The 27623-nt window shown below is 39.9% G+C and overlaps 2 protein-coding genes and 1 long non-coding RNA gene across 4 annotated transcripts in view; 1 reads left to right on the top strand and 2 right to left on the bottom strand.

Annotated features, from left to right (window-relative positions):
- The first annotated feature begins 245 nt into the window (after positions 1 to 245).
- LOC121100644 (2'-5'-oligoadenylate synthase-like protein 2) lies at positions 246 to 1821 on the top strand. The gene is made up of 2 exons (XM_040621922.1): positions 246 to 499; positions 1006 to 1821. Exons 1-2 carry the CDS (start codon positions 387 to 389, stop codon positions 1160 to 1162), a joined length of 270 nt encoding a protein of 89 aa, XP_040477856.1. The 5' UTR covers positions 246 to 386; the 3' UTR covers positions 1163 to 1821.
- A 4061-nt stretch (positions 1822 to 5882) lies between these two features.
- On the bottom strand, positions 5883 to 7476 carry LOC103672211. Its single transcript, XR_571122.1, has 3 exons — positions 7430 to 7476; positions 7167 to 7201; positions 5883 to 5927 (listed from the first exon to the last, which is right to left on the bottom strand). It is a non-coding gene; the product is annotated as an uncharacterized LOC103672211 (long non-coding RNA).
- Positions 7477 to 7523: 47 nt separating this feature from the next.
- Positions 7524 to 27623, bottom strand: part of LIX1 (limb and CNS expressed 1) — a 51602-nt gene continuing 31502 nt past the window's right edge. For both annotated transcript variants that reach the window (XM_008700892.2, XM_008700894.1), the window contains exons 4-7: positions 22182 to 22322; positions 19917 to 20012; positions 11011 to 11088; positions 7524 to 9201 (exon numbers count right to left, since the gene is read on the bottom strand). In XM_008700892.2, coding sequence (XP_008699114.1) covers positions 8914 to 9201; positions 11011 to 11088; positions 19917 to 20012; positions 22182 to 22322 — 603 coding nt within the window. In that variant the 3' untranslated portion in view covers positions 7524 to 8913. The remainder of the gene's footprint in view (positions 9202 to 11010; positions 11089 to 19916; positions 20013 to 22181; positions 22323 to 27623) is intronic.

The following is a 27623-nucleotide window of genomic DNA, read 5'->3' as shown; positions in this document are numbered from 1 at the left end:
TTTGTATAGAGTTGTATTAATTTACAAAAAAGACTGTATTAATTTACATTTTCACCAATAGAGTGTGAGTGTCTATCTTCTCACAAACTCACCCATGCTGGATATTATCATTCTTTTTATTTTGCCAATCGGATGGGTGGAAAATTATTGTTTGATAAATAGTGAGATTGAAAATAGAATTTCTTCTTCTGTATTGCCTGTTGCGCTTAAATTTTTCTCATAACTGAATAAATCGGTCTTCATTTTCTGGGTTAAGGGAAGTAGACAACCCTTCATTCTGTGTTTCTAGGTTCCGGAGACTTCCTTCCTCTTACACAGTGGAGCTCCTCACCATTCATGTCTGGGAACTGGCGGGAAAGCCGCTGCTCTTCAGCCTGGTGCAGGGAATGAGGGCAGTCCTCAAGCTTCTGGTTCGATATGCAGAAATCGATGTTGTTTGGCACAGACACTACCATCCCAAGTTCCCCATTTTTGTAAAGGTGAACCAGAAACACACAAGGTAACTATTTATCTTTTTCTATGCCCTTAGGATAGAAGAAGCATGTTTGCCATCCAGAAAGAAAGTCTGGAGCAAAGACAGCTTGATTGTGATTCACTGTAAATGAGAAGGCCTTAATTAGCACAAGGTCAATTCCCTTTGATTACTTCTCACAGAACTTTAATTCTCAAGTGTGAATTACAAGTAATTTGAATAGAATGAATCAAATGTGGATACACACAGCAAATGGGGAGGAAATTAAAGACAGGAAACCAGGGAGGAAATGCCTCCAGAGGTGAAGAGGAAAAAAATGAGAGGGCGTCAGAGTTGCGGGGAGCAGAAGCAAGATGCTGCTTCCTGATGGGTATTAGGTCTCTTGCTTCCACCCTTCCAAGAGTCCTCTTCTTAACCATGTTCCTTCTATAACTCTGACATCCCCTTTTCTCACTACACAACAAATCAAACCGAGTTCAGACATGGATAGTTTTGTGTTTCGTTTTGTTTTGTTTTGTTTTGTTTTGTTTTAGGCCATTCATTTTAGACCCTGCCAATCCTACTATCAACGTGTGTGACACCTGCAATGCCTGGGACGAAGTTGCCCTTGTGGCGAGACATAGCCTACTGAAACCTCTTTTCAGCAGAGTGAGAGCTGAGCCCCCTTGGCTTTTCACAAACGACTGGTGAATTGGGCAAGGAGCTACTGTCCTTGGATTTCCACGAAGAAAATAAAAAGGACGCAGAACATATTCCCAGTTAGAGTGCTCTGGATGAAGGGCAGTATGATTAGTCTTACTCTAATTCACGACGTTAGTGACCCAATCTTTAACAAACATATTGATGTGAGTCATTGTTTGAGATAAAAGAATCCATTTCAGCCTTTAGGAGAATTGAACCCTCCTCTCCCATTTTTTGGATTTATTTGTTTTGGTGACCTTGTGGCCAAAAAAAAAAAAAAACATTTTTAAAGATCTAAGTAGCCACAGTGAGTAAATAAATAAAACAAAATTCCCAGGTCATTTGAGAGAAGATTAACTGAAAGGGTAAAATCATTCCAATTTTTTAGTTTTGGTTCATTATGGCTTCAGGTTGACTTTTCAACTCTCCGGGTGGTCTGGTATTTCATTGGGTCACCTGTGTTTTCAAAATTTCCCTACAAAAACCTGCTTGCACTAAGTACAGCCCATTCACTTCCAGACATAAACTAACAAATCACTACATGGAAATATCTGGAAGAGACTCCTTGAATTGCCTCAAAATAAACTGTTTCTAAAATCATTTTATGTCACAACTCATGGGTCAGAGTGGAGCCCTTCTTAAGGTTGCAAGGTGCTCAGCCATAAGGAAGGGCAGATTAAGTACCCAGGCTATGAGCGGTCCAGTTTTGCCACAGTTGTTTTCAATTGGTGGCATCAGTTGTTTTCTTTTCTATTAAGTAGAATTAGCAGCCACTGATAATGAAAGCCAGAGCCCACCAGAAATAGACCAGAGGAAATTTCCTGACTCACTTGCATAGCAACGATTCATCATCACGGAAGATATATGAAGTGTGACTGCAGATTAATGTGAGTGATTAGGCTTCTCCACATGACAGAACTCTTTCATATAAATGAGCACTGGCCCCTTCAGGCAAGTCCTCAGAGAACTTCTATGCTTATTCCAGTGATGTGATTGGTCTGGAAACACTTTTAGACTTCCCCTCAGGGGAGAATGTTCTTTTGAACATCCTTAATGGTGACAAAATTTGTCCTTTGAGAGTGGATTTGATTTTTGGAAATGGTACAATGTATTCATAGTGGACATCTGTTATTTTTTGTCTACCCAGAATCCTTTTCCCCAATTAATGGTTGGAGAGACTGCAGTTCTTCTATTGTTTATTCTGTCTCTGAAGGCTCTTAAGGACAAATATTTTTAAAATGTCTTGGGAAGTGGCCACATTTCCTCACTTTGGTAACCGAACCCATATTTCCCTCAGGTGACTCCTCCTTCTCCACTGGGTCTGCGTTGTTTAGATGGGATGAATTGACTACTAGTTCTAGGAGGACAGGCATGTGCCTCAGGAATGGCACAGTGATTGATTGAACTAAAACACCACTATAGCACCCAGTTCTGGAATTTGGACTTGAACTGCTGGGAAGAGAATTTCTCCTGCTGCTATGAGGGAAGCATGAAACTGCCAGTCACCGTCTTGCTACTCCAAGGGGACAGCCTGCCTAAAAATGGAGCCAACACAAAAGAGAGCTGATTTGGGAAATGAGCAATGATACACATGTATGCACATATGTACACATCAATATCATGAGCAAGATCAAGTCCTGGTTTGTGCTCCTGGATACAGATGTACTTGGAAGAAACACTCTTGTGTCACAAGCCAATAAACTCCCCCTTTGCTTAGTAGGCTGGATTTGGGTTTCTACCTTACAACCAAGTGAGTCCTGACTAGTCAAGTAGAACAAAGCCAGGTCTGGTGAATGAATTAACTCATCATCAAGGAGTAAGGAAGGTACCAACACAATGATAACAAATTCCTACTCAAGAAGCATTCATTGAGCACCTGCTAAGTATTTGATCTAATAGTCCTGATGCTAAGATAAACTAGTCAGTTCAGGATGGCAAGGAGCTCTCAGCCAACAATAGACACTGCTTTTCTTCTTTGCTCACATGAATTCAGAGGACCATTTCCAAAGACGAGTGCATGACTGTTTTTTTTTGTCTTTGGCAAAGATCGCATTCTTGAGCATTGTCAGAGCATGTTATTAGTTTCCTGAGGTAACTAATTTTTTAAGAAGACAACAGTTATCTGAGGTTATGAATTCTGTCTTTTTAAAAATAGAGTCCTGTTTGCTTTCTGTGGTTATACCTCCTGTAGAACATGAGAACACAGGAATTTCTATGCAGGGAAGCAAGGGCAGGATGATTAGCACGCGATACGTAAATTTATTTCAGAGTTGGAAGAACTCCTGAACACTGTGAGACCTGACATTGGCGTGGGAGGGGGTATGAGTGGGGAAAAAGTCAACTCTGTCACCAGCTTTTGATCTACTTTTCTCAGCAGCGTTGAAGAGGCTCTTCCTCACGTCAGTTTTTTTCGGTCTACTCGGAGGATAAAAAATCCAGAATAATACAGTGTGATTTTGCTCTGAATAAGTAAGGTCTGATTTCTTTGGTTGCAAGGTGTGATCCACTTGGATAAATAATAAGAAAATTTATTGCAGGGCACTTGGGCCAGCAGCTCTTGTCATCCCCTCATGGGCTTCATGCTTTCACCTTCTTGCATCTCTGCCCGTCTCTGCATCTGCTCTCTGCACCAATCAGTGTCTCCTCTTTCTACTGAACACCTTCTTCTCCTGACTCATGATTCCTTCCTCCTCCTCACTTGTGCTTGCAGAGACCACAGCTCTCAGGAAGGTGACTCCTCCAACTTCCCCTCCCAACTCAACCTGGCAAATTCCTTTCATGTTTCTTAGTTCACATTCCTGAGGAGACAAACTCATCAGTCCACTTTGGAGTTTGAGCCAGGTTATCCAGAATCACTGGCTAGTTATGGGGCAGTTGTGATCAGGATGGGACAGTGTCACTTGGAGCCTAATGAGAACACCAAAGAAGCAGGAAACCTTAGGACTATGGGTGCATGGGACAGGTTTCATGGTTACCCTGTTCAGTGTAGTCCTGCTTTGTGTGTCTGTGTCTTTCTGCAGCAGCCCTGGTGAAAACAGTCTGCAGAGAAGCTTAGTAGCTGCCACTTTTAGGTCACACAAATATTCCTGTTTCTTTTAGAAATTTTCAAAGAGTTTGTAAGAAGGCAGGAAAAAATTAACTTTTCTTCAGTAAGTCAAGTGGAAGAAACCATGCTCAGAAGAGGCAACAGTGGGTGGGGTGTTGGCAAGGTTATCTATGGAGGGACAAAGAAAATATAAAGAGGCTGGAGAACCAGTTTGGGGCCGAGAAATACACCTCAGGAGGTTTTCAATACTATGCCTTAGACCCACAGCTGCCCTTGTTCTACCTTCCCTTGCCCACTCACAACCTAGGGATGTATTAGGTCCTATAAATTAGTTTTTCGGGTGCCCTACTGCTTATTTAGGCTAGTTTGGGAAACTTGCCACCATTTATGACCTTGCTTTTAGAGAAAAATGCACCCTTGGGGTTGAACAACTGACTTAAAATGTATTTGTGGTACATAATTGCTGCTACAATTGGGAACTGCTATAAATGGATAGCAATCTGGGATTTTCACTTGCAAACCACTAGAGGATCAACAGTTCTCAAGAAGAAGCTTCTGCTTGCCTTTCCCACAATCTACTTTGTTCCAAGGTACAAAGTGCTACCAGGGTTTAGTCAGGTTTAAGGAAGCAACTTTATATGAGCAAAAAGAGATTTCCATGGTGTCTGGTAAAGGGATTAAAAGTATTTCCAAATGTTAAGGCCAAAGTGATAAAAGAATGGGAGCTGCTCTTTTGGTAGAAAAAAGGCAGCCGTATCTCTTTGCCCCTTCTATTTTTCTCCAGCTTCCAGAAAGGGTAGAGGGGCAACATTCCCTTCTCTCCTTTATTCCTTTCTGCACTCTACCCCAGGAGGCTGCTTACATCCAAAGGGGGCAAAGCTATGCCACCCACTAAAGAATGTGTTAGGTAGCTTTAGGCCAAAAGAATTCAAATTTAAGTCTGATCAGAAACACCTGGTAAAGTGGTACATTATCCAGACCTTCTCCAGTAATTTGGTCAGCAGGTCTGGGGTGTGGCCCAGGAACTTTAATTTTTAAATGAGTACCCCAGATGATTTTGGTATGGATATTTTATGTATCATATTTGAGAAAGCAAGCCTGGACCCTGGGGCAGAATTTAGCTGTACTGTAAGATACTGTGTGTGTCTGTGTGTTTGCACATGTGTGTGTGCTTGCCCTGCTTTAGTTCTGGGCTCCAGGAAAGCCTGTTGCTCAAACAGGTCCTACCTAGCTCAGAGGAGCTCAACATTGGAATTGGGGCCAAGGCCAAGTGGAGTAATAGCTTCCACTAGCTAGGCCAAGGACCTTTGGGCCAGACCTTCCTGGGTAGAGCAGTCATTCCCAAACCTTGCTGCACATTGAAACAACCTGGGGAGTTTTAAAAAATACTGATGCCTGGGCCCCGCTTCCAGAGAGTTTGATTTCATTGGTCGAGGTATAGTCTAGACATTTAGGATTTTTTAAAGCTCCTTAATTATTTCTAATGTGCAGCCAAAGTTGAGAACCACTGTGCTGGAGAAAATTATTTCCATGTTCCTAAAAGCTCTAGCTAAAAATAATATTCACTATTTAACACCATAGACACCATAGAAGAAAACTTAATATTTGCATTTCTGCAAGGCAAAACAAAAAAGTATCAACAATATATAAGTGATAATATCCTGAAGAGTGCTTACTTGTAAACATAGTCAAGGATAATAAAATTTTCTTCGTCTGGCTTCTTCTGTCCTTAGGCAAGAAAGAAAGGCACGGCATGATATATCTCAGAATTCTCTAAAGCATTTCAGAGATAAAGTCAACTATACCAATACTGCTACCTTCAAAATTTTCCCCCCAAGAAACAAGAGAGTGTTAAATCTTTATATGTTTTTTTTTCCTCTTTTCCCTGAGACATAAAGGATTAGATTCAAAGTTGATGTGGATACAGCATTTCAAGAATATCTGTAATTTTATTCTTCTCCTTTTCTAGAGGTAAGTGAATGAATTTAACAGAAAACATATCAGTGGACTATAGCTTTTGAACAAATGGACAACCAAATTCTGATCATTAGAGGAACAATGACTTCATTAAATCAGTAATATTCTGATAGGTTCACACACATTTAGTGACTAGTTTGCTTTCAGCTGCTTTTTCATAACAATTTGGTGTATTTGGATTTTGTAAAAATTAAACTATTTCTTGTCAAGATACAGAACAATTCTGTATGTAAGGATAATGACATTTATCTTAGAATTAGGCTACACAGGGCTATGTCTGAACTAGCTTGGATCCCTGCTGAAAAGTTCAAGAGACGGTAAGTCTGTGCTCAAAATTAAGAGTTCTAAACTGGAGGTTGTTGGACAGAGCAATCCATGGGCTTTGGAAAAGTCCGCAAGCTCACTGAAACTGTTTGTGCAAATTTGAACGTATATACTTCATTCTATTTTCCTAGGAAAAGGTCCATGACTTTCACTGGATTCTCAAAGGGGTCATAACCACAAAAGTTTAGGACTCAGAGCTCCATATATTTAACTAGAGAATCCTCCACTCCAATCCTATTCAACACAGTGTATCACCGAGAACAAGATACAGAAAAGGAAAAATAGTAATAATCTACTTTGCTTTTCAACCTGGCTCTTCTTGGGTCTGAATTACAAATGTTTGAGTGATGTACTGACAGATACTGACTGATGCACCTTATGTTTTAGCTGACATTGATTTGCTATAAATGAACATCAAAGGGCCCAGCAACTGCAAAGATTCTGACTTTTGCTTCTTTTGCTGTAGGTTCCATGCCATTCCAAACTGCCATTGGCCAAGGGAGAACCTCTGCTTTTAGTTTACAGAACGGGTACAGCTTTCTGATTGTTGGGCAGAGAATAAATTTACTATTTTCCCAGCTGATTCTACTTCCTGCATCTAATTAGGTGGTGTCAACTTGAGGTAGTCATTGTCAAAGTCTGCAAATGCAGCAAAGATGTACCTACCTTTAAACACACCCAACATGGGAAATTGTGGCTTTCTGAAATGATAAAGAGTAATAACTTTATGAAAAAATTACTTTAAATAGGAAGTTTCCTTAATTTTAAAATTAATCCAATTTACAAATATTAATCCTAATTCCTTTTTGAGATTTTAAGGGAATACAGTTTTATTTTAGGTGATATTTAGCCTCATAATGGAGAGGAATGTGACGTTTGTTAAGACAATATTTTTAAATTAAATTTATCTAATATTTATATAGTATTACCTTTTCACATTAGAGTAGGGCACATCTGAAGCTAAATTCTCCCCTGGTGTAAGAAATATGATATATGAAATTAATTTTTTATTATCAAGTTTACTTCAAAAATACATGATCAGTATACATAGTTTTCATGGGGACTTAAGGAGTGATAATTACATCTGCACATATTTAGATTTGAAGTTAAACTATCATGCTTCTGTTTTTAATGTAAATGTAGTGGTTTTAGCCTTCAGAAAAGTTAATTCGCATTTGCCTAAACATGAAGAAAAAGAAGCCTTGTTTAACATTGAAAAAACTGTGTTCTTTATTTTGAAATTTTGGACTAAATGCAAGATAATCCATTTCCATAAATATGGAAATTCCTATAAATGTTTAAAATTGGTACCGGTGCCATTCTTAAACTTGAGCTACTAGAAACTATCCAAAAATTGGTCTGTATTTGTTTTCGGTTTTCTAATCAATTAATTGACCCAAGCCATTTTCAAAAAGAGATGTCTAATTAAAACCTAAAAATGACACTACACTTGAGCTACTCATGGCTCATGTTCTTGAACAACGACAAAAAGACAGCTAAAGACTCCTCTCTAATGCATGAGAAAACAATCAAATGCAGGCACTGTTAAAAGCTAGTGATTTTTCAAAATGCTTTAACCTTTAAAATGCCAGTAATTTTCTTCATTATAGATATATGACTGTGGTGGCAAAAATAAAAACAAATCAATTCAAGTAATCTATTTGCAAATTAAAAATGAACATGACTGACTGCAGGACTCGTAAAAATTAGATATTAATTCTTCTTGAGGAATACCCATGAAGGTACTACGCTAGGTGATATCCCCATATGGAAGAGTGTAGACTTTTAAAAATGATTATTACTGGCATTTTAAGCCAAATTAAATTTATCAAGTGTTTTCATACTATTATCACTTTAAGATCTTTGATAGTGGGATGTCCAGATAAAATCCCCACTGTAATTTTATAGACTACACCTAGTAAAGTATCTCTTAGCTTATAAAGCTTAGGAAGAAACTCTGACCCATGCATATTTTCTATATTGTTTATTTAATGCCAAGTATTTTAAAAAATTGCTATCATGCTACTTTCCCCAGTCTTGGCTGATGTTCTTTTGGGGGATGCTACACTGGCCCATTGTTTAAAACAACACATATAATCTAGCAAGGCACATGTCAACAGGGCTTTAGGTTAAAGCCAAACCTGGAAAATATTTTTCCAATAATCTTGTCTCCATCCTTTCAGTAAGAGGCGGAACTCTTGAAAGCATGATGGGAAAATGCATCAAGTGGGATGTTGGGTCCTGTAAGGGTCCTACTACTCTTAGATTCTGTGAATGGAATGGATGGGAAGAATTAGTACAGCCTTCAGGTAGTAGCTATAGGTGCTAAAGCCTCTGATGACCTCCTTCACTGAGCTTCCTAATTTTAGAGTCTGGCCTCTGCCAACCTCAGGGCAGCTGGGACCTGGCCTTGCTAGTGGTAGCCACAAAGAGCTGTTAGGCTCAGCTGATCGTCACTGGGTGAGGAGGTGTCAGGATCACTGTAGATCTGAGTCAGGGCTAAACTCAGGATTTCTTTCTTTTCTTTGTAAAACCGCAGTTCTTGTCCCGCTTTCCTTGCTTCCTCCAACTCCCTCAGGGCCATCCGTAGCTCTTGAGAGAGGATTCCTGGTGACTCCTTCTCCTTCATAATCCAGTCCAGGGCCATGTGACTGCGCATCTTTTCATCTAGGGAATACTGGGAATAGTAGGAGATGACTTCCTGGGAGTCAAGAGACAAAGTCCAGAGTGTCAATGAAGAGCAACAAAGGCACCTGTGTTCATGGCCTCCCAACACCTCATTTCCTTTGTCTCTGCCACCCCCCACATCCACATCCATAGGGGTTTTGCCAACAACTGAACCTCTCTAATGTTCACAAATGGAAGCCAAACCTCAAATAGACTTCTTAAAGCAAATGAATGGCTAAGCTGATCAGGCAAAGCAAGGTCACTTCAAGTTGAGTCAAAACACTACCACCAAGAACGACTCAATAATGTTCACAAACAAAACTCTGACCTTGCTAGAAAATGTCTTCCTTTGAAAATGTATTCCTTTATGCATGAATATTACTACCTCATTGATTCCTTGAACTCTTCTGCCCAGCATTATCTCCTTCAGCAAGGTAGAGAGACAGAAACAATTATATGGAAGGATTAGGGCAGAATTGTGTTTGGTTACACCTTTCTGTAGAGAGCAGGAGGCTTTGAGTCAGGACAAGGCTTAGAAACCAGGAGAGTCAACTTCCTAATTGCTGTGTTCTTAGCATAAGGAAGATAGATGGCAGTCCAAATGGCTCACAGGAACTACAGAAATAACTTTAAGAATGCGGAACGTAGACATTATCATTATTGATATCATAATGGTACCTTCGTGTACATTGTCTCTTCTGTAAATAATTTGAAATTAATCACTACCTGTCAATTCTCATGTGAAAAATTTGCCAATACATTGTAACATCATGTATAGGTTTGATGGATATACTTTAAGAAGATCTTGTAGAGTGGATGCATTGCTTATTTTTATTTTCAAGAACATATGGTATTTATTTATGACCTTAACAAATTAAAAACAACCATGGAAAAGTGTTTATAACCAACCCAGCGAATTTCAAAGGCCTTTTATAAAATCAAAGGAAAAGAAAAAAATAGCCCTAGCCATTGTCAACTACTCATTTCTTTTCCATCTTTGACATTTTGAAAGCCAGACTTTCTAACCAAAGAACAACTAAAAACTCCTGGGGCTGCAGTGCATGGAAAACTTATATCCACCCACATCTAGCTGACTGGTAGAGACTTTATCCTTCATACAAATTCCTGTTAGAAAATTCTCAAAAATGAACGGCCATCTTTCAAAGTCTACTGGTGCCTAAAGGAAGGATGAATCTTGGAGGGTAGTAGGTGAAAACTGTTAAAGACACAGGAGGGGATATGCCTTTGCCATTAAAAAAAGGGGGGGAGTGCTTCTCATAGGTAACAAAGAAATAGTGAGACCTCATTTCTGAAAAATAAAGAAGAAACTTCCAAACCAAAAAATTAAGGTGATTGAATGCCAGCTTGCCCAACTTTATAATCATTTCTGTTGTCCTCTGGGGACTTTTGGTGGGGGTGAGAAAAGTCCTCCTGCTACAATCAACTTTACCACTCTTCAGTGAGGAAGTTCAGAAGCAGTGCATTCTCAAATTTCTGCATTGGAGTAGAAGAGGGCACAAATTCTAAGGCAGGGCAGGTGCATAGAGAGATTCAGCATTTGACTTAGAAACCAAGTCTGTCTTAACGATCCCTCCATTTTGGCATTTAGTACAGGTATCTAAGTCAGTCCTATATGCAGGCAACATTCTCCTTACCGTGTATATTTGATCAGTCCCTGACTCAAATGGACTGTTATATATATTTTTTCATGTATCCTCTGCTCTGAATAGATAAGATGCCAGATTTAAACAGAGAAAAATCCAAATAAAGGAAATCTAGGAAGATGATGAGCCATCTGCTCAGTCCATACGACACAAACCCATTCTTGACTGGAAAATCTCACCTGTCGGGAACACTTTGTTTCACGTAGGGCTTTTAGGCTTCCATTCCAGTGCAATAGTTGGAAAATGGTCATCAGCTCCTACAAAACCCAAACACCCGTCATTACTCTCAAAGCAGAAATGTGAAAGAAAGTGTGAAAGTTGGGCAGGGCATAACTTTGATCCTCAACTATCTCAGGGAAATAGAATATACAATATCACTGGAACACTTTGAGACTTTTCAAACAATAGAGTCCTCAAGCTTCTGGAGCATTCTTCCTTCCCTCCTCTGTTATATCCATATTTACACAATAAAATGACTAAGTAGTTGACAAATATCTTTCAACATTAAAAGTACATATGTTTGGGGTCTCTGGGTGGCTCAGTTGGTTAAGCCTTGGACTCTTGATTTTGGCTCAGGTCATAATCTCAGGGTTGTGAGATGGAGCCCTGTATCGGGCTTGCACTGGGCATGGAGTCTGCTTAAGATTCTCTCTCTCCCTCCTCTTCCTCTGCCTCTCCACCCCCCTCCTAAATAAATAAATAAATAAATAAATAAATAAATAAATAAATAAAACATATGCTCTAACAATTCTACACCTAAGAAGTTATCTAAATATATCAGCACATCTCAGAATAATGTGTAGGCAAAGTTATTCATTGTATTGTTTTCTTAAATTGCCTGAGGCTGGGAATATTTTAAATGTTTATTTTTATTTTTTAAAGATTTATTTATTTATTTAACTAGAGAATCCTCTACTCCAATCCTCTTCAATACAGTGTATCACTGAGAACAAGATACAGAAAAGGAAAAGTAGTAATAATCTACTTTGCTTTTCAACCTGGCTCTTCTTGGGTCTGGAATTACAAATGTTTGAGTGATGTACTGACAGGTACTGACTGATAACACCTTATGTTTTAGCTGACATTGATTTGCTATACATGAGCAGGCGCCCCAGAGCGGGCAGTTTTGACCAGTTGGCGAAAACTGCCATTGGCCAAGGGAGAACCTCTGCTTTTAGTTTACAGAACGGGTACAGCTTTCTGATTGTAGGGCAGAGAATAAATTTACTATTTTCCCAGCTGATTCTACTTCCTGCATCTAATTAGACGGTGTCAGCTTGAGGTTGACATTCTTAAAAAAAAATTTTAAGGGCACCTAGGTGGCTCATTCAGTTAAGCTTCTGCCTTCAGCTCAAGTCTTTATCCCAGGGTCCTGGCATTGAGCCCCACATCGGGCTCCCTGCTCAGCAGGGACTCTGCTTCTCCCCCCTCCTCGTGCTCTCTCTCTCTCAAATAAATAAATAAATAAATAAATAAAACCTTAAAAATTTTTTTAAAAAGATTTATTCATTAGAGAGAGAGAGTGTGTGTGTGAGTGGGGGGAGGGGCACAGGGAGAGAAACTTCAAGCTGACTCCCTGGTGAGCATGGAGCCCCACGTAGGTCTCCATCTCACCACCCGTGAGATCATGAACTGAGCCAAAAAATGAGTCAGATGCTTAGCTGACTGAGTCACCCAGGCACTCCTTAAATGCTCATTTTCAAAGGAATAGTTTAAAAAAGGATGATACTGAAGAGCAGCAGAATTTGCTGTCCCCAAAATATGAGTTCAGGACATGCCACCCCAAAACATGCCACTTTGGTATGTTAATTATTTTAAGCTGTAAGCACTTGAAAAACAGCAGATGGAAGGAAAGGCTTTCTCTGAACTCACCTTATCTTCCTAAAGACACATCCTCCAAAAGGAACCCAATTATGATAAATCCCCTCCTGAGGAATTTCATCAACCAGGGAAGATTGACTCTTATCACAGAAGAAGACACAGACTAACATACCTCCCTTCTATTTTACTAAGGGCCCATTCATCTTTTTAAAGGATCATTTAGTATCTCCTAAGAGGCCTACATCCCCCTTCATCTTTCCTTATTAAGATGGTATTTGATCTTAAATTCCAAGCCACCTTAGGAAGATACTATTTTTCCATGAGTATCTCTCATGTATACATGAGGTATATGTGTTAAAAAACTTCTGTTTTTCTCTTATTAATCTGTCTTTTATTACAGAGGTTTCAGCTAAGAACGCAGAAGGGTAGAGGGAAAATTATTTTTTCTCCCCTAAAAATACATTCATACCACTGAATACTTTCATTCACAGAGAAAGGATGAGAAGTCCCTCTAGGTTTTTTTTTTTTTTTTTTTTTTAAGATTTTATTTATTTATTTGTCAGAGAGAGAGCACAAGCAGGGGAGTGGCAGGCAGTGGGAGAAGCAGGCTCTCCACTGAGCAAGGAGGACCCTGGGATCATGACCTGAGCTGAAGGCAGATGCTTAGCCAACTGAGCCATCCAGGCATCCCCCTCTAGGTTCTAATATAAAGAATCTCTATGATGTGGGTGTTAAAAGAAAAGCAAGGTGCACAACTCACATATTGTGTGCTAGTATTTGATTAAAAAAGAATAGAAAATCCCTATAAATATTTGCTTGTAAATGCCTATGAGAGTTCTGGCAAGACCAAAAGAACTGGGTAACATAGTTGTCTTTGGGGTGGGAACAGGAATGCCTGTGGGGGAGGAGTGCGAGGGAGACCACCCACTCACATTCTTTTGCACCTTTTGAGTTTTGAATCATGTGACAATATAATATATTAAAGAAAACCATTTAAATTTTTAAAAATTTCGGCCAAAGAGTAAATATAGATAAGATATAATGTACAAACTACAGAAACTGTAAAATACTCCTATGTTTATAAATTCAGTCAAGAAAATGCCTGAAAATATGGATAATCAGGTTGAATTGACATTAAAACCAATCCCTAGTTTCCACATTCAATGGCCAGGGCTGAGCATGGCATTAAGCTCCTATCAGCATCCTTTACCTTCATGATATCAAGGGCAAGCTAAACTGTATAAACACTGAAGATTTTATTTTCCTAATGTGATTAGAAGTGGCAGTCTTCCACTGAAGCTATCTGCTTTTTTTTTTTTTTTTTTTTTTTTTTTTTTTTTGTCGGAGAGACATCTATTGTGGATTAACAGCACAAACCACATACACACAATACAATTAAGGAAATTAAGGAAATTTTTGGTCATGACACTAGTTATGAACAATAAACATTTAGACAGTTGTCCCACTGACCATTCAAAAAAGCTGATTTTTATTGTCTTTACCTCTGCTTGCTCAGGAGAAGTTTAAATTATGAAAATGAGGAGACTGAAGGCATTCTGAGATTTCAGACATCTTACTAGGTAAATTTTAAAGCTGTAAGATGATCAGAAGAGCAAATATCAACATTCTTAATGTCTGAAGTTGCCAGTAGAATGTAATTTTTTTTTCTTCTTTTCAGTTGGGGATTTTGTCTATCTTCTACTGTACAGTAAGCACTTGAAGAGCCCTTGGAGACCTCAGTAAAAGCAAAACCATGTGTTTCCATTAATTAAAATACAACATGGATACCAGTGGAATTACTCCTCCTGCCCCAAATAGAGATGCCACCATGTGCCTAGGATGCTGCCCCTCTCATGCCTCCCTCCTCCATTTCTCCCTGCCCCATCCAGATTTGTACTCTGTCACATCACTATGAAAATCTGGAAAAGTGAGAGTGGTTAGTTCTGTGGCCAAATCTTATGTAATCTGCTTCTCACCCCTGTGCTTCTCATCAAAGTAACCCCAGTGACTGAGGAGAGTATTTCTGTGCCGCCTTTCTCACTGTACCTTTAACCTACTCACTAAAGACTTTGTAGCCATAAAAATGAAAAGGAACACTTTTTACGTCCTGATAGGAAACAGTTTCTGTGGTGTTACAGAATGGCCACTATTTCCAAATAAGACATTTCTTTTCATTTAATGTTTTAAGACTCCACTTGAATTTTGCATTCTATTATATATGTTCATTTTTAAAAATAATAGATACCACCTCCAGTCTTCCACTTTCCCCCGAACCCAAGTTTATAAATGGTTGGTTAACCCAGAAAGATATTCTGAATTTTTGTGTGACTTTCAATAGCCTTCTTGGTATTGTCCTTGTATCCTTGGGGCCCAGTTTGAGAAACACCCTATAGGGCTCTTAATTCCATCCTCCGACAATTATTGCCTTAGGAACATATTCTTCCTCCAATGTGTTCTAAGCTCTCGTTCTTATCTATATACTAACCGTCGTTCCCCTTCCAGATAAACTTCCATAATTTCACCCAGCAATCCTCCTAAGACTTTAGAACCCACAATTCTGCTGTGAACAGAGTCAGAAATCGTTCTCATGTCCCTTGGCAACCTACATGTCCCAAAAACTTCCCCGCAGAGACTTGAGCTGTTTTTGACTGCAGGAGAGTCACCCCCCTCACACCCCTTCTGGTTTGTCTAAATTTCTATTCCATCCCCAAGGAGTTTTTGCTGTAGCACAACTGCCTCTTCCTCAGTGCTGTTCTTGTTCCTAAAATCCCACAAGGAAGATGACCTTCTTTCTGCCTTCATACATTATGTCCCAATCTAGTTCTTGCCCTCCTCTGTAGAGATACTAATCTTACCATCACTATGTAACATTTACACATTCTTCCTGTCACACTTTATTTCCCCTCATAAGACCAAATTCACTATCCTCAGATCTTCCCAAAGCTGTAGGAGCCCAGGAAATCCTTGTATGGCTTTTATTGGTTCCATCGGAAATCCTTGCATTATTGTAGACTGGCAAGGAGAGGGCTGTGGACTTTAGTAAGGATTCATTTCCTGGTTTTACCAGGATTCCTTGCTGCCTGGTTTTCACAGTTCTGTGTTCTATCTGTCAAAGCCTTATCACTTTAAAGGAAATCTGTTTGGTGAGCGATCTGTCCTGCTCCTCATTTAAGTCTTTGTGCTGTGCTATTTGTTATGTGGCTGATCTAGAACCCTGGAGAATTTGGGTAGGCTGACAGATAAACAAGAAGCTGGCCTATAGATTGGGTTGGGACTAGGGTGAGGTGAGTGAAGCAAGATTTAAGGTGAGCCATGAAAGTTCAGGTTCCTTTACTTATAATTCTGTCTTTAGGAGCACCTGGATGGTTCAGTCGGTGAGGCATCTACCTTTAGTTCAGGTCATGATCCCAGGGTCCTGGATCGAGCCCTGTGTCAGGTTCCCTACTCAGTAAGGAGCCTGCTTCTTCCTCTCCCTCTGCCCCTACACTTCACTCTCTCTCTCTCTCTCTCTCTCTAATAAATAAAATCTTTTTAAAAAATTCTCTTTATTTAAAATTTTGATATTTTTTGTTAAGAATTTTTACATATTCATTTTGAGTTTTTAAAATACTACATTATAATATTGTCTTGATCACTGAGTTTTTTGACACTCCTTTAAATTTTGTGCCTGAGGTGAAGGCCTAAGTCTCCTTACCCTAGTCTGGTCCCTTCTGGTGAGTGTGTCTCAGGGACAATGCCAGCTGCATGAGCTTGTGATCTGTGCAGTCACACAGGACCCCAAGCTTGATTTAATGCTCCACTGACTTAAAATTCTTAGTAATTATTTAAAAAGGCCCTGCATTTTCATTTTATATGGGCCCCAAGAATTATGTGGCCAGTCCTGATCAGTAAAATAAATTTGAAATCGAATGGAGAAGCAAGCCCTGTGATTCCTGCCAAGTTGCAGTTTTCATTCTACAGCTTTCCTGGTTTGATTTGTCATTCATCCAGTTTAAACCACCAACAGCTGGGCTCTGTCCTCACAGTGCTTCCTGGTGTTGCCTCCTATTAGGAACAATGTTTGCCCTTTCAGCTACTTCTTGGGGAGAAAATGCACTCTGCTTCTCTCTGGAACTTTGTCTGGGAGACTCGCTTGGTTCTGTGATTCATCAGAAATAAGAAAAACAAACACTGTAAATGGAGAACTTGAAAAACAGGTGGGCACCATCTCCCCACCCAAGAGAATGGATTTAAGAGGAAATTTGTTTATGGGATGAAGTTTTAAAAGGCGACCTGGAGAATTTAGCAAAGATGTAAATAAACAACTCGTCCTTGGCTGCATTAGGCTTCAGAATAAATATATTAACCAGCCTCAGTCAAAGTCCGTCTCAAATCTGACCTTGACAAGACCCAGTGGCTAGCACTGTCGCCATCCCTCCCCCCAAACATCAGGCAGTTTTCTGTATGGCAAGGCTACTCAGCTTCCCTCCCACGAAGTAAACGTAAGCAGAAGCCTATCATGTTTCCTCTGAGTGCTGCCTCCTTGACAGCCCCCCTGGAAAGCCTGCAGACACCAGCCTTGTTTTTATACCGTATAGTCATCCGTAGCTAGATACAGACACACATCTATTACCCACCAGGGGTACTGAATTGCTATGTCGGCTGCAAACAAAGCCTGGGTCTGTGGTCAATTCCCATTATGTGCAGAAACAAGCTGATGCATTTAACCCAGGGCCACCAAGGAATGTGCTAGGACCCAGCAGGCAACCTGGAACTGGCGGAAGGAAAAGGGATGTGCTCCATGGCTCTCCTCCTGGGTTGTCAGCATCCCTACCGGGGGAGTGAGTTTGGATTTTTCCTGCCCCACATCTTCCTCTTCCTGTGTCCCCCATCCTGCTCCCAGCCTCTTTTATGAGAATTTATGAAGCATTTCCACAGTTTGATTCAAGTTATTATTTTACATATTTAAGTTCCTTACTACATAGACCACACAGAAAACATACAGCCCATCACAAGGTAATTAAGAATTACTAAAAGGTGGTTGAGTACAGCCATTCATGGTACTTGGACAAAATTTTAAGAAATTTTTTTTAATCTTGCCTTCTCCATCTTTGGCAGACTAACTCAACTGCATTCAAAAATCATTCTTAATTTTCTGAAAAGAGCTACTAAATCACATACAAGTTACTATGTACCAAGGCAGGCAACATTCATTTTATCATAAGAGAAGTACAATATTCTTTTGTTGGGGTTGAGAGGGGAGGAATTAAAATAAATGGGGTTCTTCCTTGGGAAAATTGGTATACTAGATGCTTTTTAAATGTCATGTAAATTCCACAAAAATCCTACACAATGGGCATTACGATTCTTATTTCAGAGATGAGAAAACTGAGTCTTAGATAGTTATGTGCCCAGGCAGGAAGTGGTAGAGCAGGTTTCAGACATAGTTCTGTTCAGTTTTTAAAATTGGCGTTCTTTTGCTTGTATTATGCTCCTCCTTTTTTTTTTTTTTTTTCTTCTCTGTTTAACTTTAGATCATTATGGAGGAAAAGCATGGACCCTTTATAGTTCCACCCTTTTATTCTATAGTAAGAACTCTGAAATGTTTGCAGGGTATTGCCTTGTCCTCATTTGAAATCTTGAAGTTAGATAAAGTTGTCAAGGGAATCCATGCAGTAGCCTTTGGCATTTCAAGTGCAGCAGTCCTTCTTCAGAAGTATGTCTAATAACAGTTGTCAATCTTCATTGAGCATTTACGATATGCCAGGAACTATTTTGGACTCTTTCAATTATTGTCCCATTGAATGGTCACACTGGCACCGGGAGGTAGCACCAGTACTATTAGTCTCCCTAATTTACATATAATGAGGTAACGGATTTAGAGGTGAAAAGTAGAGCCAAGCTAAACCGAACCAGCCCACTTCAGAGTCTGGGCCCAGAATCACTGAACTCATGCATGCCCCTGTCTATTCCAGAGGGTAGGCTCTCTTCAAACCCAAGGCAATCAACACCAAAAATCAGTGAGACCACCGCCACTTAAAAAGAAAAGGAAGATCAAATGAAGAGGGAGTATTTTTGCTTCAGTCAAAGGAGGGGACTAATGACAGAAAATACTGGTTTTTAAAAAAAATGGGCAGGAGGGACGTATCTACCTGAAAAGTGGCTATGCCATTGCAGTCCAGAAAACACTTTGAAAGGTATTTGAAAGCTGGTGGCTTCAGGGCTCAGATGAAACACTGTTGTAAATTACACTGTGATGAACATTTTGGTCCATAAAACTATATCTCTGATGGCTTCTGGGAATCTAACCTAAAGCAATAGAAATACTGGGGGTAGAGTCTCTTTATTATAACACTGCGTATTGATTCCTACTAGCATTGTGTATATATGGATATTTAACATTCAAGGTTAATTTTTTTAGAGGGCACACATTTCATGCCCAATCACTACTGAATTTTCATCTGCCCTGATAACAGTTAGGGGTGTGAGCTCAGAAATCAGACTGTGTGGGTCCTTGTTCTGCAATTGACTAAGCTCTATGGCACACTTCCTACAATGATGACATGGGGATAGTAAATACTCATGTTTATCGTGAGTGTTCAACTAGGATATTTGTTAAATGCTTAGCACAGTGAGCACAGCGTTAGAGAAAGTAAGCAGCCAATCAGTGTCGGCTATTATTATTCTTATTGTTAATGTTATTAAGGTAGTTATTTAATTTGCAAATAATAGGTAGTGTGGTTCCTCAGCTCTATTACCACTTGTCAGCAGTGGATGAAACAGGGTTACAGTTTGCTGAAGATTTTGATCTAGTTAACAATGGGTGGTGGCAGATCTTGTGTAATGGAAATACCAGAACTGAGGGGGGCATTGTTTAATGTACATTACAGACAACTTCCTCTATGACTTCGGAAAATTAAGAACCAAATGGTTACAACCAACACTTCAAACTGTTTCATTTGGCTTAAAAGGGAACTTTGTACTGAAAAGCTGGTGAAATGTTACAAGTCTTCAGATGGTGGTGTTCCCCAGCTGTTTCTTAGACCTAAGTGCTTTACTCTGCTTTAAGAAAGCAAAGCCTGTGCCTTATTTGCTTGTTTGTTTTAGCCTCCTGAGGTGAGGCAAAGACAGAGCTACTATGCTGGATTCGAAGAGAGTTAAATTAAAATGACCAAAACAAAAAAAGACAAGATTATTGGGACAGGAGATGTTAATGATAAGAGTGGCAATCTCCCCGGTGTCTGGATTGTGTAGCAAAATAACCACGTAGCAGGAAGTCAGGTACCTGAAACTCCAGCATGGTCTTCCCCATGTTTGACTCCAGCATGTAGTGGTAGGCTCCAATGCTGGTGCTGGGGTCATCTGCATCATCCAATGTGCCCTTGGGAAGAAAGCGGAAAAGGACAATAGTATGGATTTTCCCCTCTTCTTTTATGGTCACAAGCGAATGCTGTGGCCCTACAGTGAAACTTCTAGTATATTGAGCTTTTTACACCATGGCTCAGAATAAAGAGGATTTTTTAATCAATTTGAACATGCATTTGAATGTTAACTGATTATATATTTGCTAAAAGAATATTTTCCCGAAGTAGAAATTCCTGTATCTTTGCACAAAGTTTTTGCTGTTGTGGTGGTAATGTTTGTGTGGTTGCCCTCTGAGACTGCCTTCATCTGTGATTTGAAATCTTGAAATGCTTAACCTGTTCTGATTTGATGGTAACCAGGCAAGATTATATAACTGACAGGGAAAGAATTCTCTGGTTGTTTGGACCATTCATATTTTACTGCCACGATTCTTAATGAGAGGTTTTTATAATACGCTGGTGTTTGACCTGGAGACATGGATCTTGGTGTATATTTTTTTCACTTCTGGACTCCTTAATCTTTAAGAAACAAGGTGGGTGGGGTGATGAGTAGAAATGAAATTGCCCTTCAATTTGGTTAAGGGTAGTGGCAGTAAAAAAAGCCAGCACAAGTGCTGGGTTGGCACTGGGGCCTACCCTGCAGGATCCCAGGACCTCGGATTTCTGGGAAGGTGGGCAATGCCTTTGTGAGGCTGAACAAACAACCGCCAGCATCAGATAGCCCTAAATTTATAGCTTCTGAATGCAATAACATTAACATGCTGCTGCTGAAATATTTATGTTGGCTTTTTAAATATCCCAGAGGAAATCCATCCAGAAGCCTGCAAACCTTATATATTCTCCTTCTTTAGAAATTTCCATGAAAAAATGATAAATTACATTTACACTGAGGGCCCCTCCCTGCTTCTGAGTAAATTCCACACATATAAATCAGGCATCATTTTCCTAACTTCTCTTCCTCAAAGGCCCTTGAAATTTACAAGTCAAGAAAATAAAAGCTTCCTTTCATCCTGACAGCAGATATAGAACAGAGCTCCCTGATGTCTCCCTGCCAGGTCAGACACTCTCGTCCTCTGCCCCTTCTCTTATCTCTTTTGTGAGTGACAAGAGTATTTATGATGGAAAAAGGAACCGAAGGGTCACTGCTAGTGTGACAATGTGTCCTTCATTTTCAGCAGCTTCTCCAAAATGACAGAACCTTTATAATCAGATTAAGGTAATCAGAGAATGTGAATCTCGGATGGGGTTTATCCATGCTAAAAGCAAAGCCAGGAGGTGGCTAATTCCCTCAGTAATGCCTTTGGAGGACTACACAGGGAGACACCTGCCGCAGTGGGAAACCAAGCCTTCCTCCATTGTTTGTAGTTGGGAGGTATCAAGTATCAGAAATTCTAAATAATTCATGGGGCAAATCATCTACTCCTGGATTGCTGAGAAAGTATTCTACTTAAATTTCTAAGACAAGAGTTTTTGCTCTTAAAGCGTTTTTGCATTAATTATGTCCATTAACAGAAATTTTCTCTGAAAAAAAATTTTCAACTCTCTGAAAGAATTAATATTAAGTATGATAATTCTAAGAGCTAACAAATATTGGGCATATGGATTTTTCATGTCTAAGTAGTCAGCCTTTCCTTAAAAATACAAATTGCTGGACCCCCACACTGGTGGGGGAATTGGCACTTTTAATAAGCACTTCAGATAACTTTTATGATTAGTCAAGTTTGGGGAAAAAATGAGCTAGTTTATCTCTAGATTAAAGCAGTATTCAATTGCATGCATTCCCAGGCCCTAAAAGAATCAATACTTTTCAAACAACAAACATTCAAATAAACAAATCAGGATGGATCAAATTATCTACTTTGACTTAAAATTTGATTAATGGTCATCCAGGGCAGCTAAAAAATATTTCTGAGATGCGGCATAGGGAACCAGCTCCAATTTCTTGATTTCCAATCCAAGTGTTCATTTTGCTGAAAATCAGTGATTTCATGGGTAAAAATTAAACCCGCACAAGTCTTTTTTTTTTTTTTAACTGTGCCCAATGTGAGGTTCAAACTCACAACCAAGCCAGCCAGTCTTCCCAAACTTGCACAATTCTCAAAGAATTTGCTCACTTTAGTATTGCCCCAGATTCAAATGCCTTGGTGTTTCAGTGAATCCAGCTCTCTGCGCTAGTGGGTACTCACACTGGTGGAGGCAACTGCTTCCTGCACACTCTCCATGATGAATTCCTTAGTGATCCTTCGAGAGGGCAGCTCATTGAAGAGGGAGTTGATTAGGGCCACTTTAGCTGCATCCCGTCTGGCCTCAGCTCTACTTAAGCAGCACTTGAGAAGGGAAGAAGAAAGGGAGTCATTACAGGAGTCAGCATCTCACCATTTATGCCACTGCCTCAATGGATTGCTGGATATTTTCATTCATACACTTACTCTCTGCACGTATTTTTTTCTTACCCATTGCTAATCCCCTGAAGATCATGCAGATTTTCCTTCTGCCCTAGAGTCCATGCAAATGTCTTGGTTGGTCTTCAAATGATTTTTGTCTTATTTTACAGTCTTTGAATGTCTACTCTGCACCAGAGACTTTGCATACTGTTAATAAATAATAATAAAAGTAATAATAGCTACTCTTGTGTACTTGGTGATTACATTCATTTTCAGGGCCTTCCTCAAATTCTTATTTCAGAGGGAAAAAATGTAAGGAAAGAAGGAAAATGGGACATATTTTTAACACAATAACTAAGAACACTGGTTCTGGAGTCAGACTGCTTAGATTCAGATCCCAGCTATGGTACTTACTAGCTGAAAGACTGTGGGCAAGTTAGCCTTTCTGTGCCTCAAATTCCTCCTCTGTAAATGGGAATAATAGTAACACATATGTCATCGAGCTAAGGATAGACACAATTATTTAATATCCATGAAGCACTGAGAATACCTGGCACATGGTAATACTCTATGGGACTATCCCAGTCTTACATGTACTCACGCGTCCAGGTCAGGACAAGGGAGCTGCTGTCAAAATCTATTGTTTTGGCTTTTCCAGCATTTATACCCCACTTTCCTTCTAAAGTCCACTTTGCTCTCAGTCCACACAGTTTGGGTGGGACATGCTCCATTTGGCCTTTCTGAAGTTAGGAAACATAGGCGGACTATCACTTCATTTAAAAAATGATTAGCAACTCATTAAATGATTAGCAATTCATTTAAATGATTAGCAACTCATTAAAAAAAAATTGTCCTAAAAGTAATATTGCTCTCTATTCTCCTAACCTGGCTTTCCTGTGACTCATACGGATCTGCTCAATGTATCCGCTCAATGTATCCTGATTCTTTTCTATCCTTTCTGTCTCTTTTGTTACCAACTACAGCTCCTTTTATTCAAATTCTGGCTTGGTGTAGACCCTGGGGGTCCAGATAGAAGGATGAAGCCCTATGAGAAGTGTACTGTCCTTGGAGCCCACTCCTACTGGAGGGTGGGATGCTCTTTCTCTTACAGGTTCCTGTGAACTGTCAAGGGTCCTAGACCCTCCTCCAAAACTCCTGGTGGGAAACAAGCCCCAGGAAGAGAAGCTCAGGCTCAGGTCCTGACCAAAAAGGTCAACCGGCACCCCTGGCTCTGCTACTTAGTGATTGTGAGACCCAGGCCTCCTGACCTTTGGGACTTATTTCCTCACTGGTCAAATGCGAAGGCCAGGCTCTCTGATCTCTAGGACTCCTACCACCTAAAATGCATGATTCTCAGAATCAGTAGTGTTTGGTGACTGATATGAAAGAACAGGGCAAGTACCAAAGATCCCACTTTATTTTCCCATTTTGCAGCCTCAAGGACTCAGTAACTCCACTGGGAAAAAGCCAAACCCCTTCAGTTTGCTTTCCACACATCCCTGCCTCTACCTCATCTGCCCCACACTGACCATCCCTGCACTGACCGAGGAATGCTCCAAACTCATGTTCTTGTATCCTCAAGAGGCTGGCCTCTCCTCTCCATCTCCACAAACCCTGTATGAGTGCCCTGAGGTCAGGCCCCAGGCCCCTCTGATTTTCCCTCTTCGACCTCCCTCTTTGGACAGTTGTGACTGCTACTGTAATGATCCCATCCTTGACTACAGATTACTTCTTCCTGCCCCCCTCCCAACCTTCAGGCCTGGGAAGGCCCACTTATATATTTCTTGAGCATCCTCCACGCTCCTCCTGCCTACTCCCAGGGTCAGCACTTGGAAATGCTCACACGTGGTTAGTATTCAGATGAAGTAATGATAAGACTTCTGAAATAGGAACATGACACCAAAAAGGATAGAAAAAAACACGTGTTGGTAGCCTAACAAAATAGCAATATACACGGCTATTTTAGTTTACAACACAAAGAGAGTTCCAGTATCTCCTTTTAAATAAAGAATGGTGCAAAAGTTCTAAAATGTATGTGAAAGTGGTTTGGGGTTTTCCTCCTTAGAGTTGAATGACAAGTAAGAAGGCTTTGGGGTAGCTTCAGGTAGCAAAAGCCATTGAAGCTTTAGACTCCTCCCAAGGGGTCTTGTATTAAATTAGGGATGGCTGGACAGGTAGGTTGACTTTGACTTATGGACTTGGCTGGGAATTTATAGGACATTGAGTTCTGAGTTGGCAGGTTTGCAATGAAGCTCGGGTGCCACGTCTTCCAGAAAGTTTTCCATTTCCACTCCCAAGGCCAGGGTGGGAGTATCACTGTCAATGACAGGCATTCACCACACTGCCATGAAATTATCTGCTAATGCTCTGCCCCACAACCCTAGGCTGTGAGCAACCTAAAAGCAGAATCTGTGACTAAGTCATCTTTGTGTCTCTGTACTTGAAATATAGTTTGTTGAATGAATAACTGAATGAGGCCTAGAAAATTCAAACAAAAGTCATTAAGGCACCTGACAAAATATTCAAGAAATCCTCGTAAAGAAGAGAATTAAATATATATACTCATTATTTAGAAAAAATCCTATTTCAATATACCCTATGTGGTATGTATAATGCAGTAATATAAAAATATATTAATATGTGAATTTCAGAGCGATAATTGGTCATTAAGTTCAGATACTCTAAAATGACCATTTTTGCCTGAGTGTAGGATATGCTTATTGTTCTTTGGAAAATCAGTTTCCTATCAAAAAGCAAACAAAGTTTTTACAAATATTACCTGACATCTGTAGGAGTAGCTCATTTTAATAGGAATTTGCTTTACAAAATCTATAATAGAGCCATTGGGGTTTTAGAGTTTGGAGAACTAGATTCAGATCTGGGCAATCCTAAGAAACTTTATGTAACTTTCTATCTAAATAATAGCAATTTAAACCATCTTTCATAGAGAGAGACCTAGTAAACACTACTTAGATAAAAGAAGCTATCTATTTTAAATAAGACCAGCTAAGTAGTAGATCAAAGGCGCCACATACATTTACAACCAAATGGCACTGCTTCTGAGATCAAAGTACTGCTGGGCTGAGAGAACAGAAGAGCCTTTTCCCAGAAAGCATGAAAAAGGTCTATGGAGACTTAACCAGTATCAAGATTTTAAAGCAGACACATGTCTTTACTTATTGTTTCAGTGTACAGAATCTTCGGTTAAAATGGGGGAGAAAGTGTACCAATTAATAAGTACATAAAATAAAATAAATTCTGAACCATCAAAAGGCTTTTCTTGCTATTGTTCTTTGCATTTCTGAAAGACTAGTACTTCAAAATGTCTATAATGTTAACCAGCCGCTTTCTTCTAAAAGTTGGAGCTACAAATCCAAGCCAGTAAAGGCTGCATATTTTTCTTAAGGGATCCTTAAATGAGATCTCTCAAACCATAAGGGCCTGCACTTGGGCAAGAAATTTAGCCAAAAGCAGTCCGCTTGGCAAATGTAAATCAGAGTGTGGATTCTGCTGTAAGAACAGGCACTGTTAGAATTACCATCAGTAGGAAATGCTGCAAGAAAATAAAATATGGTAAGTGACAGGATATTTTATTGATGTGTCCAAACTGGTCATCAAAGACATCAGTTGGGGAGTGAATGAAGTATGATGTTATTTCAAAGCAACTTCCTGCTAGAATTAGACTTCCCAGGTTGTATGGTTTATTCTTGCTGTTTTTCAGCCAGACCCCAATCATAAATACAGATTTGTAAATTGTGCCTTATCCGCTAACCATTCTTACTTGTTAATATAGAGAGACAACTTCTGTCCTTTGCACTTTGTTAAAGTGCAGAGCTGCAATATTTAATACTTGAGATTTTACTAAAGTCAGCTGTGGATTTCTTAGGCATGTGGAGCCACATGCTTTTCAAGTGGCTAGTAGACCCCACTCAGGCATTTATCTTGATGCTCAGATGCCTTTCATTTGCTGGTACATTATAAACCACTACGATCATTTCAAAGCCTCCTGGCTCTCATCTAAAATTAAAGGAAAAAATAAAAATAAATAAATAAATAAAAGAGTGTCTGTAGCATTGCTGAGGAAAACTATTCCAAGACAGAGGTAAGCAGCCCTGAGACAGCTCCCTGTGATCTCTGTTTCTGGCATTCATGCCCGTATGCAGTCTCCTCCTACACTATACCATGGCTGGTCTATGTAAACAATAGAATATGACAGAAGTTATGGTATGTCACTTTCAATATTAGGTTATAAAAGACACCGTGGCATCTGTTTTGGTAACACTTGCTTTCTCTCTTAGATAGCTTGCTCTGGGAAAAGTCTGCTGCCAGGTTGTAAGCAGTCCTACAGAAAGACACACCTGGTAGGCGACTGATGCCTTCTGCCAACAGACATCTGAGTGAGATTGGAGCTGATCCTCCGGAACCGATCAAGACTTCAGACGACTTCAGCTTCAACTGGCAGCTCGACTACAACCTCGAGGAGACCCTGTGCCAGAACTACCCAACTAAGCTGCTTCCAGATTCCTGATCCCCAGAAACAATATGAGACAAAGAATGTAAGTTTTGAGGTAATTTGTTACCCAGCCATAGATCAGTAATATAAAGGCATTTCTCTTTGTTGTTATCCTTATTTTGCAGATGAGGAAACAAGTCATATCCCAAGGTCACACAACTTAAAAAGTGATGAAAAAGAGGTGCCTGGGTGGCTCAGTTAGTTAAGCCTCTGACTCTTGATTTCAGATCAGGTCATGATCTCAGGGTTGTGAGATCGAGCCCCACGTTGGGCTCCGTGCTGAGCATGGAGCCTGTTTAAGATTCTCTCTCTCTCTCTTCCTCTGCCCCCCCCACAAAGAAAAGGTGACGATAAAAAGATTCATCCCCAAGTCTGCCTGACTTGAGAGCCCAGATTTTTAATTACTACACTATTCTGTTTATCACAGAAATGATCACTCACCTTGAAATAGAGAAAATATATAATTTGGCTAAAATCTCATAGTACTCCCCAAATCAATATAGTTTTTTAGCCAAAGCTCCTACTTTGATATTCTGTGGGTCATTTTGACAAAAGACTTCAAGATTATCTCCACCCATCCCTGCATGACAAACTCAACTTCATTAGAACAAAAGGCCAAAGCAGAAGCAGCACCCTGTGACAAGCAACTGTGCTCAATGAGGAGGGCAATGTGTGACAATTATTTTAATATCTGCTTCCCTTCTACTGTCCTTTCAGTGCTTTCCTCTATC

This window comes from Ursus maritimus, unplaced genomic scaffold, assembly GCF_017311325.1.
Source record: "Ursus maritimus isolate PB19 unplaced genomic scaffold, ASM1731132v1 scaffold_5, whole genome shotgun sequence".
Lineage (NCBI taxonomy): Eukaryota > Metazoa > Chordata > Mammalia > Carnivora > Ursidae > Ursus > Ursus maritimus.
Note: the sequence above shows the minus strand (reverse complement) of the source record. Positions and strands in the feature narration are given on the sequence as shown.